Below are 15,360 nucleotides of genomic sequence, written 5' to 3' on the forward strand. Positions count from 1 at the left end.
GAATTTAAACATTTGTTTTTTCCTGATTCTACGGATTTTGTCTCTTTAAATATTTTATTGCACCTCAACACCTCAGGACTGTGCACATTCAACAGGTTTCTAAAACAGGCTTTTGCAGACTGCACAATGAGCACTCTGAGCATCCTGTCTCAGAGTGATGCTGATATACTAATCAATGCATTTGTTACTTCTTACCTGGGCTACTGTGATTCATTATTATCAGGACGTACAATAATCTCTAATCCAAATGCTCTAGCAGTGAGAGGTCGGAATCAACAATCAACAAGCAAGATTATATTTCTCCCATTTTAGCTTCTCTTCACTGTTTACTGTCTGTAAAATCCAACATAAACTTTCAAATTCTTTTCTGTACTTACAAGGCCCTTGGAGTCTGAGCTCTGTCACACTTGCAGGACCTAATAATGCTGCATATTCCATAGAGAAGGATCTGCTCTCAGAGTGTAGGTTTACTCTTGGTTCCCAGAATCTATGAAAGTAGTATAGGACGCTGAGCCTTTAGATATCAGGCAGCTCTCCTGTGGAACCAGCTCTCATTCTGAGTACCTATAAGATCAAGCTTAAAACTTGCCTGTTTGATGAAGCTCACAGTTAGTTTGAGCCACAGTTCTCATAGTATTTTATTGGCGTGATCTTTATTGTTGAAGCCCATAGTTAGAGCAGGATAGAATAATCCTAAGCCATTACCTTATGCTGCTCACACTGCTGGGGCACTCCAACTGATGTAATGAACAGTTTATCCTCTTTCCTTCCTATGGTCATCTCCTTTCTATATCCATGACAGTATGCCTCCACTAAGCTCTTCCTCTCTACACCAGTATTTCAAATCATTCATGTTCCTTCTCCTGCAGTCCTGTCATTCTTCAATAAGTCAGACCAGTCAAATAACATTCACTTTGCTCTCTGGTTTTCACAAGAGGTCACATATGCTGTGTCATTTTTTAAATGAAAACCCCCAATTTTGCTGCTGATGGCTTTAGATTTTCTTTCAAGATAATCCGATTTGTATTTTTTATTTTCATGATTCCTCCCACCCTGAGAAGATTCCTAGTTCCAGACACACTTAATCATCCTCACAGCATTATACTGCCACCACCTTGTTTGGCAGTATGAACCGTGTTATTTGGGTTCTTTGGCCTCTCCTTTCTTTTACCAAATGAAGGCAACATCTCTGTTACCAGAGAGCTCTAGTTTAGTTTCATCTGACCAAAGGACTTCCAGTCTGTGTAATCTGTCTACAGGTTGTCTCTAGCATACTCCAGTCTGGGTTGGAGGTGTCTTTTCTGCAAGAGTGTTTTTTGGCCTGCATTCCTGTGCAGGGCTCTAGTGACTGTCTTCTCTGACTCTTCAGGTCCAGACTTGGTTAAATCCTTCACTAGTGTCCCTGCAGGTGTTCTTGGCTTATTAAAAACATCTTTCACTAGTTCTTTCCAGAACCTTTCAAATGTTTCTCTTCCTACCTCTGCCAGTCTTGTTATGTTTGACACTCTCTCATCTTCTTGATAAAACCTCTCACACCAGATCTTGACATTTGAAGCACTCTAATGAACTTGTGTATCCTTCTCCTGCTTTGCAGACATTAACAATCCTTTTTTAAAGTCTAAAATTATTTCTTTCACTTTTTTATGATGCTTGTTATACTGTGTGTGAACTGATACCAAAACGTACTTTTTAATATAAATCAAATGCTTACAAGGTCTCTCAGTTAAGGCATAGACTACATCGTATCATTGTATAACAGTGATTTGTACTATGGCTAAACAAGGAGGACTGAAGGAGGACTGCTTGTCTGTCTGCTGCTCAATGGACAAGCATGTGCACCTGCTATGAGAGGGATCACTTACTCTGTGGAAACTTTGGAGGGTTGTCATTGACGTCAGTGAGAGTGATGTTGACAGTAGTAGATCCTGACAGTCCTCCGACCGAGCCTGCCATGTCTTTGGCCTGGATTACCACGGCGTAGAGGTCCCTGGTCTCACGGTCCATGTTGGACACAGCAGTACGGATGACACCTGAGGCAGAGAGGAGACTTATTACCACCAACAGACTTATTAAATTTGACGGACAATTGTCAGAAAATATGAATTTTAAGTGGAATTTCTTCAAAGCTGTGAGTACCACAAAAGAAATTAAATTCACCTTCATTTCTTTTGGAGGTAAAAGCAGCAATTATGTGGGGGCCCAAGGGTACTATTGTGTGACTGGGAGAGAATGTGGAGCGTAGCAACATAGTGTGAATGAAGATAAACACAGGAGTAGACACAGTGAGTTTTAACCGTCAGATAGAGATAGTGTCCATTAACTTCCTCTGTGTAGTCTGACAGTACCCGGAGGGTTTCATTCACCTAATAGATTCATCCATTTAGGTGACCCTGGCCTAACTTGCTCTGGGGGAATACAGACTCACAGCTCACATAGTTAACCACTAATGCAACCAGACCTTTGGAACAACTAGTGTTTGCATTAAAATGCAAAAAGAAGACAGGTAGCCAGCTTTGATGCATGCACTGTTACAGGTATGTCACTAGCAAGGTTGAGAAAAAGTGCAGTTCCTCTAGTCTCAATTTGAGGGTGCCTCCAATAATATGCCTTGTGGAAGTATTCACCCCCTTTCCATTTTTTTGTCTGACAACCTGGAATTCTGCAACAGTTACAGCTGCAAATCTCTTTTGGTATGTTTCTATTAAGCTTGGCACATCGAGCTACTGGGATTTTTGTCAATTTTGTCAGGGCTGACTAGGCCAGTCCAGCACATTCAACTGTTTCCTGTTACCTTTAAACCACTCAAGTGTTGCTTTAGCAGACTTGCATTGCTGAAAGGTGAACCTCCACTCCACTCTCAAATATCTGGAACCTTTAACTTGTTTTCCTCAAGAACCTGCTTGTATTTAGCACTGTCCGTCATTCCGTTAATTCTGACTCTACTAGTCTCACTGTGTGTTCTATGCTTCTAGTATGTTTACAAAGTTAAACAGCCAGCCACACTCATTTTTTTACACACCAGGGGAACAGGGCCTTGCTTCTTAATTGTCATGTTTATTAACATTCATGCCATTTGCTGTCACAAACGAGCCGATCTCTGCCAGCTAAACAAACTATGTTGTTAGCAGTTATAATTTGTGCCGTTATAGCCCAATAAATGTCTTATAGCAAAACATTAATAAAGCACACACAACTGGTCATGCTACATTCTTTAAACCATCATTATATTTATAAGACAGGTGACGTAACTTCCATTCCCGTTCTGCTTGCCGGTCTGTGCAATGCATGATAGTACATATTGCTAATTGTAGTGACCATTGGATGGACACTACTTTTCATGATGCATTGTGGGATACATTAAAGGGCCCTATATAGAGTCTATAATTTCTCATGAAGAATTCAGACAGCACTACAAAATGGCGGAGGCGCTATACAGGGCCATCTATCTATAGATAGCACTGACGGATTATAACTGACAGATTTTGCACGGTTAGCTTTTCAAAATTGCACACTGTTGTACTTATATTTTACATATTTTATATTCTATTTTCTTGTAAATAATGTATATACTGTTTACTGTTGTTTTTTTAGTATGCTGAGTGCCTGTATATTAAGATAAGATAAGAATCATTTATTAGTCCCCCACAGGAGAAATTCACAGTTACAGCAGAAGAGATAGAAGCATACATAAGAAGAAAAAATAGCAAACATATAAAAATAGATAAATATAAATGAATACAAGGTGAATGAATACTTCATTAAATAACAGAATAAAGAGACTTCAGTACTGAATTGGTATTGCACATTGTGATCTGGTATGGTGAAAATTATTTACATAAGAGCTGAAAAAAGAAAAGCACTGTATAACAAGATTCAAGTTATTACACAGGAGGTAGTATACCTTTAGATGAGAATGGATATATCTATACATACATATACAGTGGGTACAGAAAGTATTTAGACCCCTTTAAATGTTTCACTCTTTGTTATATTGCAGCCATTTGCTAAAATAAATAAAGTTCATTTTTCCCTCATTAATGTACACACAGCACCCCATATTGACAGAAAAACACAGAATTGTTGACATTTTTGCAGATGTATTAAAAAAGAAAAAGTGAAATATGACATATCACATGGTCCCAAGTACCGTAGTCAGACCCTTTGCTCAGTATTTATTAGAAGCACAGTTTTGATCTAATACAGTCATGAGTATTTTTGTGAAAGATGCAACAACTTTTTCACACCTGGATTTGGGGATCCTCTGCCATCCCTCCTTGCAGATTTTCTCTGGTTCTGCCAGGTTGGGTGGTAACATTGGTGGATAGATGGATCAGACTAGAGAATCTTATTTCTCACCATCTTAGAGTCTTTCAGGTTTTTTTTATTTATTTTTTTTTGTCTTGCACAGAGGAACCTTACATTTTTTTGTAATCTTGGCCAGATCTGTGTCTTGCCACAATTCTGTCTCTGAGCTCTTCAGGCAGTTCCTTTGTCCTCATGATCCTCATGTGCTATTTCACTTTTTCTTTTTGTAATACATCTGCAAAAATTTCAACAATTCTGTGTTTTTTTATCAATATGAGGTGCCGTGTGTACATTAATGAGGAATAAAATGAACTTAAATGATTTTAGCAAATAGCTTCAATATAACAGAGTAAAACTTTAAGGAGGTCTGAATACTTTTCTGTACCCACTGTCCAGGCCTGGTTGTAAAGTCTGACAGCAGCAGGTAGGAAGGACCTGCAATAGCACTCCTTCACACAGCATGGATGCTGCGCGTGTGGTCTGTGGTTACATATGAAACAAGTATAAAAAACAGAAAAAATACCAGAGCAAACTCCACAATCTTGGTATTCATCAGTTTGTAGTTTAAAACACAAAGATGTTAGTGAAAAAATAATTCTAGAAAAAGTAAGAGAAAAAGATTTTATTACAAAAAAACTCAGAGACGAACGACACCTGCTGCGACATGCTGCATCCACCGGAAGGGGCGTGTGCCAAAACATCACTGCTGTAACAGTGACATTTCCCAGCTTGGGATGAATAGTTATTCTATTCTATTTTATTCTATTCTATTCTATTCCACAGTAACAACTCTTGCTCCATCTACATAAAGGTTCTCTCTGCCTGGGAAGGAGCACACCCTATGATCCATCCCTAAAAGAGTTTCACTGAAGTCTGTCAGACAATTTGACATCCTTGCTTGGTCCTAATTCAATCATTCTTATTTGCTTGGCTTATTGGCTTGCTGTAACATGACTGAAAAGATCAATGTATGTTTTTTGTTGATGCTGCCTTCCTTTTTTGTCATCTCCTTTTGCTTTTGGGAAATATAGCAATGCCCAAACTCAGATTTAATCTTATTTTTCTGAACTTTAATACAGAAAACACCTGCTTACGGCACATTTTCTTAATACGCTAGAAGCTAAAACTGCATCTTACAATACTAGATAGCAAAACAATGTGGTTTATATATCATTATAATTATGAATTATCCTATAAGTAGGCTCAGTCTGTGCTGCTAAGCTGTTAAAGCTGTGTTTTATATACATTCTCTGACATTCAAATGAGAAATGTTGACAAAAGCAGTGATCAAAAAGACAATACAGCATTATCCTTAGGAAGTAATCCTGCATGGACTTTCTGCTGCTGCTGCTGCTATCAGGGAAATTCTAAAGGAAAAATGAAGAACCCAAGCTCCTCAGTCAGCACTCTGGCTGCATCATGAAGGGTGACGGTTTGCATTACATCCACAGAAGCAAAAGTGATTGGCTGCAGTAGAAAAAAAATCATAATATGATTTGGCCACTGGGAATAGAAGCTCATGTTTATAGCTTCTATTCTACATTAGTTTCCTTGCACACAGGCTGTGCAGGGAAACACACACACACAGTGACCTGCCCTCTTACACACTGAACCAAAATAACCAATCACAAGGTGCAGATTGCCTGTTTGGCAGCATGCTGCTGAATCTGAGGATTTCTACTTTCTCACAAACTGAAAATCAAATTGATTTGACACCAATACATTTCTGACATTCTGTCTCTTTCATGCATTATTCATAGCTGCGCAAGCTGTCAGGTTGTGAAAGATGTTTTCCTGTCTGCAGGACATCATTGGCTCCCAATTACACTGACAACTGGACACAGTTTTACGATATACAGTACATACATTCTCCTTTGTCTATTGCTCCTTCTTACAGCGCAGTTACATACAGCTAACCCCACTGCACCAGATGCAAATAGACAAGAGACGAGCAAATTAAGAAAACAACTTCAATTTGGCAACACAAGCACAACAAATACAACAAGCAAATAACGGAACATGATGCTCATGTTGGGTTTTCATATTAACAACATAAACATTAACATATGTCATGTCAAATTGATGAAATAGTTTTCTTTATTTGTTGGTCTGTTGTGTATTATATCAATTTTTTTTTTTTTTTTTAGGTGATGTCACCTAGCCATTCAGTTTCCCAACACAATCTTATAATAATAATAATAAATTATTATTATAATAGTATAATAGTATAATACAGTTGACCTGTTTCCTTACTACTGCTAGTTTGCTAACAGCTCATTGTGGATGGTCTGTACATGTGGTTTTATATCAAACACAGAAAAAGGTTTCCTCAGACTTGATGCAGTGAGTCAAGTGTGTGTTTCAAATCATGCTTGTTTACACAGTGGTTGCTACAAAAATGAACATTGAGGATAAAAGGCAGCTTTTCTTGTTTTAGTGCCACACTTGCCACTTAAGAGACAAAGTTCTAAGTTGATGATCTTTACCAAAAAAAAAAAATCATTACTACTTCCAGTGGCGTACAAACATGACCTCCCTTGTATCTTTTTTTTTTTAGCTTTGTAGTTATTGTCAAAGCTGTCATTGCTGGCTAGCAAATGCCTGATATCAGACTACCACACTAACCAACATAGTGTGCTTTTATTTACTGTTATTTATTTAGTTGCACTATGTACAGTTTATAAACCACTTCTACCTCCACTCACCTGTGCAATAACTGTTAATATGTAAACTGTTTTTTGATTGAGTCTATTTTATAATGTATATATCTTTTTCTTAACTTATCCCTTGCTGTCTGTATGCCATTGCAAAAATGCAATTTCCCCATTGTGGGACTAATAAAGGTTTCTTAATCTTAATCTTAATAGTGATGTCACTGTATATATATATAGGATTAAAAAACACATATATATATATATATATATATATATGTTTTTTTTTAATCCTGCTTTGCTGACATGCCTTTTTTCACAATCAGTATCAGAAATAAGAAGGTGTGCATTTTTAGGGTTTGTAGAAACAATAACAGCCTTTTTTACACTATATCATCCAAGCAACCTTATAGGACCCTTCAACTTGTCATGAAGATCACAGAAGAGAGTGGTAGGGAGCCCTTGCTTGCACTAGTGTTAGCAATGCGGCAAGTGAGGAAGATACTGATACAGATAATGGACATATATGAATTTAGACCACAGAATGTGAGTGAGTAACCTAGGGGTGCCACATTCCTAGGCTTCAGTCAGAAGCATGCCCAGACTGCATGAAGCCTTGTCCCACATTTAGTCCACATTTCTGAAGCCTCAGGTGTTGCCCTGCAGACACTGGCCTGATCCAGAGGGCTTGGTGTGCAGCTACAAAGACTCTGATCCCATGACTCAGTGTGTCCAATTTGATCATAATAGAAACACTATAGTAACAGTGGTCATTTATAATACACAGAGGCATTCACAGTATGAGGAAAGATTTAAAATAGTTTTATATGAGTCAGAGGAACCACAACAAGCAGGTCTTATCACGGTATTAGGGCCACAGCTCAGTTCGGTTTTCTGTAGGGACAGGGTTTATGGTATCACACCAGCAACGCTAAACACTAGATTCACCTTAATCTTAACATAATAACAACCATAGTTCAACTTATTACCAGCCACCTAAGTGGCAGTTTTAGGTGTGGTGATGGCCTGTATTGTTAGGATTGCCACGGTTGTTTTTTTTTCTTTTCTTTTCTTTTCTTTTCTCTTAGGCACGCCATGGATTGTCATGCCTGCTGGGCGGGGAGCTGGAGCTGAATGGGATCACCTGCGTTCTCTCCTCCACTTGTTTCCGGTTTCTGATTAGCCAGCGCACATTTAAGCCAGCGCACATTTAAGGACTCACCTGGCATCCACTCTTCGCAGTTATCCTCCACGGTAGTACAGCTATCCTTCTTCTGAAATAACTTTGTGCCGACCGCCGGCTCCAGCTCCCAGCCAGACTGTGGCAGCTTCCCTTGGTGGGCCTCATCAGCCAACCTTTTCTAATTCCTCTCCAAGGTCACCTTTTGTTATTTAACCAGCTCTGTGAATAAACCTTAAACGTTAACCTGCAGTTAGATCCCGTCTAATTAGCAGGCCTAACATGTGTCAACATCAAGAAGCACCTCTTAACTGTGAAACTTTGAAACATCAATGTTGTTACAAATGTTTTTCTATGAGAATATAGTTGTTGCCTCCAAATCTGTGGTTGTTTTTCAAAATATTAAAAAAAAATGCTCTAATGTTTTCAGGGATGTGTGTTTGCATTAGTAGTAGAGCCGGTATGCCTCCCACACCTTAATGACCATCACAGCGCTGCTGCTGTCCAGGCTATCCACCTGGGAACAGCCTACTCCCAGCTAGTCCTGCTGACATTTGCAGCTAGCTCTAGTGTCTCTGTGACAGTTAGAAATCACATGCCAGCCTTTTAGACCACACAAGTCTTGTAATCAACAGTCACTTAATCAGATTAAGCAGGCATAGTGCCATTACAAGTGAGATCTACCCAGATCTGGCATCTTTTTTTTTAATAGATTGTGCAAAATCCATACTCAAACGTGTAAATATGCACAAAAGCTGGAAAGAAAATGTGACTTATAAAACCGTGTGTGCATATAGGCTGGCGACCTGTCCGAAATGTACCCCTGACTCGCACAATCCACATGTGCAGGTGGTGCAGCTGAAGCACTTAGGCATTGTGTGTGTGACAGTCACTGTGGTGTGTGAGCTCTGTGTGTACTGAGACAGCAATAATACAGCAACAGTAGTTAAGATTTAAGGTGTGCAACTTAAATGTCCTTATGAAACAGATTTCATCAGACAAACACTGCTGATTTGAACGTTTACGATGGAACAAGAATGTAGAAGAATTAAAAACCTCACAAGCACAATTAAATAAGATCCTACATTCAGTTTCTCTGATCTGGCTCTATATCATCACTTCACCGGTTTCCCATGTCTCCAAATTGTGTGTACGCAGGGTCAGAGATTGCTTATTGCACACATTTTCCAATCAAATTTTTATTTTTTTTTAGTAATCCCAAGATAGGAACATTGTTGTTTGTGCATACACAATGGTTATAAATGAGACCATGATCATTCTGATCCCTTTATATATATTTTTTTTTGCTGTAAAAAATGTCAACACACTATAGCACCATCAGGGGTACACTGTCACCATCAGTGAAAAATTCTAAGATTCTAGATTTCTTTGTCCAACATGCTCATTTCCTGTTCTGTGAGCACTTCTGCATCTGACTTACAGATTCTAGCCTGATTGCATCAGACCATGTAAGGCTGACTGTGACTGTGACTGTGACGGAGTGGCTCCGTCAGTGACTGCTGGAGGTGGGCAGGAAGTAGGCAGTCAAAACAGGCCATACGTCTCCCACAGGTTAAATAGTAGAGGATCGTGTGCTCCCAGCCAGCTGTCATCTGGATTTTTGAAGAACAAACTATGAATGTGTGAATGACAGTTTTTCTAACACAAATATTATATTTTCATTTTTCTAAATGTCTATACACTTGGTGGGTATAAAATATTGTAACTGTGAATATATTGTTTGTCTGGTGGCATGAGGTAATCCAGCCCAGTGGGAGGGGCAAGAGCTTTAAAAGTGTCAGGATCTGTCTTCAAGCCAGGTCTTATTTTGAAAGTCTGTTCATTTCCTGTTTTATTTTGGTCACCTCTGACGCTCCTCTCCTTTCAGGTGTCTTGTCTTCCTCTCCCTGGTGTGCTCCCTCCTCCCACTGATTACCTGCCTCCTTCCTAATGTGTCTCACCTGCATCTCATTGTCTTCCCTGCTCCCTGTGTATGTAGTCTTGTCTCTCCCTGCACTCCCCGCCAAATTGTCTGTTAACCTTCGCAAGAGATCATGCCACCTCAGCCTGGTATTCAACCTGTTTCTCGTCTTGTGCCTTCCTGTGTTTTTGCCCTAGCCTTGCCAAAGTCTGGTCTAGTGCTTACCTGTGTTTTTTTTCCCCCAGTGATTCTTAGTTCCTCGAGTTTTTGCCTAGTGTTCTTTAGTTCTGTCCTTTTGGATTCCTTAGTATTTCTGCCTGCGGAGTTTCCCAGTGATCTTGTGTTTTTTTTGCCTTTTGTATTTTCACCTTGAGCGCTCCCTTGGTTCCTGTAATAAAGACTGTTTTATTTTTGCATGCTGGCTCCCGCCTCTTCTCTGTGTCCGCTCCACGACCGAGTTCTGACAAAAAGAGGGTGCTGTGGCTCTTCTGGGTCAGTCTGAAGGAAGTTACGATGCAGGAAACAGCCTATATGGTGATTGACTGTTGTCTGTGAGTGGCTCTCTCTGTTTTACCCATTTCCAATTATTATTTTTTTCTCCATATTTTTAGATTCTCAAATAAATACTCATAGACCAATTACCTATTCTTATAGAAAATAAAAAAAACACTGCAACACTACTAAACAGATATGTGAATTTTAAGTTGCTAACTAGTTTGTGTAATGCATTGCTTGAGTTTTAGGAATATCATAAACTGTTGCGTTAGCTAGCTTGATTTAGTCATTGTACATAAAGTAAATATTGTATAAAGTATATCGACCAGATCTGTAATAACCCAATATCAACAGACGATATTATTTGGATATTTTTCTGAACATAAATAAATAAATGAGCCAAAATAAACAGAAGACCAGCCAAGAATGACCTCACTTTGCAAAAATGTCCTTACTTAGACCATCTAAACCTGAACTGGCTCTAACAAGGGCAGTATATCCACAACACACACACACACCTCCCGTATGAGAAGCAGACAGTGTTTAGCCTGGAGGCTCTGCTCCACCGCATTACTCGCTTCACAGGCTTACAAAGCACAGAGCCATCTGGCCTTATCAGCCCCTTTAGACTGAGCAGAGAGACACGGCGCAGGCTGGACAGGACAGGCAGCGCACATTATGCACCTGTATCACAGAGAGTGGCCAGGAAAGAGGCAAAACTGTATATAGAGCAAAGAGAGAGAGAGAGAGAGAGAGAGAGAGAGAGAGAGAGAAGACCGTGAGAGAGTGGGATAGACAACAAAAGGAGCCTGTGTGTTTGAAAATGAGTGGCGTGAGAGAGGGAAATAAGCTAGAGGGACTGGAGGAATCCTGCTCTGTGTAACAAGGGTGGAGGCAGAGATTAACTGTCCTCACTCCAACACAATTCACACTGCTGGTTTTTTTTAAAAAAGCACGTTTTTTTTTTGTTTTTTTTTTTTGAGCCAACACTGAATTTGATTGGAGGACATTATTGGGATGCCTCATCCCAGAAGAATCCCAGCTTCAGTTCTTTAGACAGAAAATCCACAAGACCTTCAAGCTGTACAAATTCAAGCTGCAATGAGAGCAGCCCAAATAATACGAGGATTGTAGACATGCTTGATTGTGAATATTCTCCCAATAAAGAGTAGCTGACATTATAAATGCAGCTCTTTTCTGCATGCCCCCGTCTTATTTTTTCACTGTAATCCCTCACACACAGACACAGGAGAGCGAGGCAGAGAGGGCAGATAAGAGGAGGATATTTTTCTCTGCTTCTGCTCAGACAGCCCAAAAGATCAGAAAGCTAAGCTATAGGGTTAAACACACATGTCTGCATGAGATATCCAAGTGGGTTCCATGTGCTCGGAATCATTACATTTGGCCAAATTTACATTATACTTCCAGCATTGTTTTTACTTCAGTCTCCATCTAGCTTCAAGTACAGTAGCTATACATATTCAAAGACAATACTGGCTCACTATAAACACACTTTTTAGTTAAATTAGTCAAATATTTTCAACATTCAGTTTAATGTAGCGAAGAAATTTCAAAACATACTAGTTTTAATTTTTATTTTCAATCAGAAGGTAGTTCTTCACTAGAAGAGGCATGTGCTTCAGGTCATTTTCATGTTGGAAGACAAAACTACATCCAACACCTAGTTTTGGTGCTGACTGCTTTAGATTTTCTTTTAAGACCTTCAGATTGGCTCCGCTTTCTTCCACCCTGACAACATTTCCATTTTCAGATGCACCGAAGATTCATTGCAGCATCATACTGCCACCACCGTGTTTGACTGTGGGATTTGATTGTTCTTTGGGTTATACGCTACATGTATAATGTTATATTTTCATCTCTATAGAATTATGTCCATATCTTCAGCAGCAAAATGTTGCTTGTAGCACAAGCACCAAAAACAACATAACATGATAGAGTGAAACTAAGTTGTGAGTCAAATTATATGAGACATCATCATTTAAATTATCTGCATCTCTATCCATTCTAACTGAATAGATACTGATGTATTATGCATATTACACTATATACATATACAATAGTGCAAATTTAAACAAAATGTTTGCAATTAAGCAATTAAATTGAGAAAAAGATGAGATGCTGGCAAACACACAGGTTTAAATCTGAATAAATTCAGGCTCAAAGCATTGTGGAAAATATTGTAATAGTATACTATAATAGTGCTGTCAATCAACGGTACAGCCGTCATGTTGTGCATGTTCCCCACAGAATCTGAATTATGTGATGAGTGAGGAAACAGCAGTGGTCAGTCACGTCAGACTGAGCAGCTTGAACCTCTACTGTACATGGTGCACCTGAGCCCATAGAACCCCATGACACACACATGGGACAGGAATGTACCACATGACATTTTTTAGAATTATTAAAAGTTAATTATTCATTCATTATTAATCGGCTCACCTTTAATTGGCCCAATCACATCTTCTAGGCTTTTTTGTGTTTGAGGTAGGGATATGTAGCCAATATGGTGACCATTGAGAGGGTGTATCAATTCAACTTTTGAATACACCGTGTTGTTGCCATAAAATGTCAGTTTGTATGCAGCATGTGTAAATGCAAATAACAGCAAGCAGGCTAACTGATTCCCAGATTTTCTCTTGTGAGCTATGGTAGAGTGGTATAAGTTTTCTCAAGCCTTGAAACCACAGAGACCTTGATCAATTGAATGACACAAATATTCACCTTGTCAATCTTTTATTTAATGATTCTTTACATACATGGGAGATGCAAAAGTATGTGAACCTTTGCTTTTATTATCCTTCCACAATACCACAGGTGGATTAAGATCATTCCTTGTTTTCAACATTTTGTAGAACAACTTGTGTATTTGTGTTCCCTGTCTTGCTGGATGAACCTCTCTGTCCAGAGAGTCAGCTCACAGGCACATGTCCTGACATTTCCCTTTAGAATTTGCTGGTATCATTCAGAATTCATTGTTCCATTAAAGATGACAAGTTGTCCTGGCTTGACCTTGTGATCTGGTGAATGTCATTTTCAAGTCCAATCACCATTTTTTTTTACAAACACACAATTTAATCTCATGTAGTCTATTTATTCATTATTTATCATTATATTTAATCTTTATTTCTTATCATTTGTATACATTTTGTCAAACTTAAATTACACTGTATACTGAATCAAAGATGAACAATTTATATGATTTGCACTGTTTGGCAGTTTAAGACACTAAGCTTAAAATTTAAAGTGAGGATGGGCTACAGACATTATTTTTTTAAAATTCAACCCTTTGCACATGAATTACAGTTGAGGATAAGACTGGGCAATATTGAGGCTGTGTTTGTGTTTACTACACAACTGGCAAGGTAGGTGTAGGATCTAAAGGGAAATACAGTTCTCTTTCATCGTAAAATATATATATCATCCTATTTCTGCTAGAAATAACTTGAATAATTATTGAATGTTTTTTCTATACAGCATTGAGTGAGAAAGGTGCCACTATTTATTTTAAGCAGATAAATCCCACTGAAATGTCACATCTTAAAAAATTAATGTTAGTACCATTCTAAACCTCACTGCTTCTGAACAGTAGTAATTGACGCTGTCCTCTGTGAAATGCCTGTTATGGCCAGGAGGCACCTCATGGCAAGTCACAGCAAAACATTTGTTATCTGAGCAAATGCTCCTCAAGCTTAGGAGAGAAACAAATTTCTCCAAAACTTGAGGAGCACTCCTCTATCTGACTGTATCTTTCTCCATTTTTCACTCAGATTTATCACAAACGTCACACATCCCGTGCCAGCTTGCTTACGCTTTCGGATGGTTATTTTGAATCCATGCTGTTTACGCTAGTGACCAAAGTTGTGTGTCTTCGTTCTAATGTGTGTTTGTTGCTGTGTTTTGTCAGTAGAATGCAAAAGCAGACTGAAGCAGGCAGGATAGATGGCAGCCAGACACACCAGAGGACAAACTGTGAGGTTGTGGTCCAAAACAAGCAAAATGGCAGAAAAAAACAAAACAAAAAAAAAAACAGGCCGCAAGAGGTCAGAGAATTCAGGCACATTCAAAAAGCAATCAGGCAGTGAGTGGGAGTGGAGAGCAGGTGGGGAGCTGATTGGGAAATCAGGAACAGGTGAGATGTGTGTGAGCACAGAATGAAACATCGATGAGGTAGCACCGTTTGTTGTTGGTGAATTAGAATCAATTCTGCCTCAAAACATGTGTGTATTTTTCACTAAGCACCACTACACCGCCGTCAGATAGAAGTCATCTTTATATGTATTGAGTATGTATTCATTATTAGCTTGGTAGATTTGCCGGTTAAATGTACTATTTTTATCCACCCATCCATTTCTTTCTCTTATCTGGGGTTGGGTTGCAGTTGGTTTCAGCGGTGAAACCCAGACCATTCTCGTCTTGTTGCTCTCCTGGGAGGCTGCCAAAGTGCTCCCAGGCACGCCAAAAGATGTGAACCCTTCTCCTGGGCGGACATGACTGGCCCACCTCATCTAGGAGGTGCCTGGGGGCATCCAAACCACCTCAACTTGCTTCTCTCAACAGGAAAGAGCAGCAGTTCTATTCCACGCCCCACTTTTGGGATGACTGAGCTCCTGACCCTGTCTCTAAGGGAAAGACCCACGTCTCTGTATTACAGTGATTTCATAGTTAATTTTGGTTACTACTCACAGCCTGTGGCCAAAAGTTAGGATAGCCCTCTCTTCACCACAATGGATCAAAGTAGAACATGCATCTGTTTTGGATGTTGCACTATCCACCTATCGATAAGCCCC

At 39.2% G+C, this 15,360-nt stretch overlaps 1 protein-coding gene across 1 annotated transcript in view; it reads right to left on the reverse strand.

Moving 5' to 3' along the window:
• LOC114449747 (cadherin-18-like) overlaps positions 1-15,360 on the reverse strand; it is a 138,956-nt gene that overhangs the window by 53,635 nt on the left and 69,961 nt on the right. Inside the window, exon 4 of the mRNA XM_028427576.1 lies at positions 1,863-2,030. Within this exon, the coding sequence (XP_028283377.1) occupies positions 1,863-2,030 (168 nt within the window). The remainder of the gene's footprint in view (positions 1-1,862; positions 2,031-15,360) is intronic.

This window comes from Parambassis ranga, chromosome 17 (assembly GCF_900634625.1).
Source record: "Parambassis ranga chromosome 17, fParRan2.1, whole genome shotgun sequence".
NCBI lineage: Eukaryota > Metazoa > Chordata > Actinopteri > Ambassidae > Parambassis > Parambassis ranga.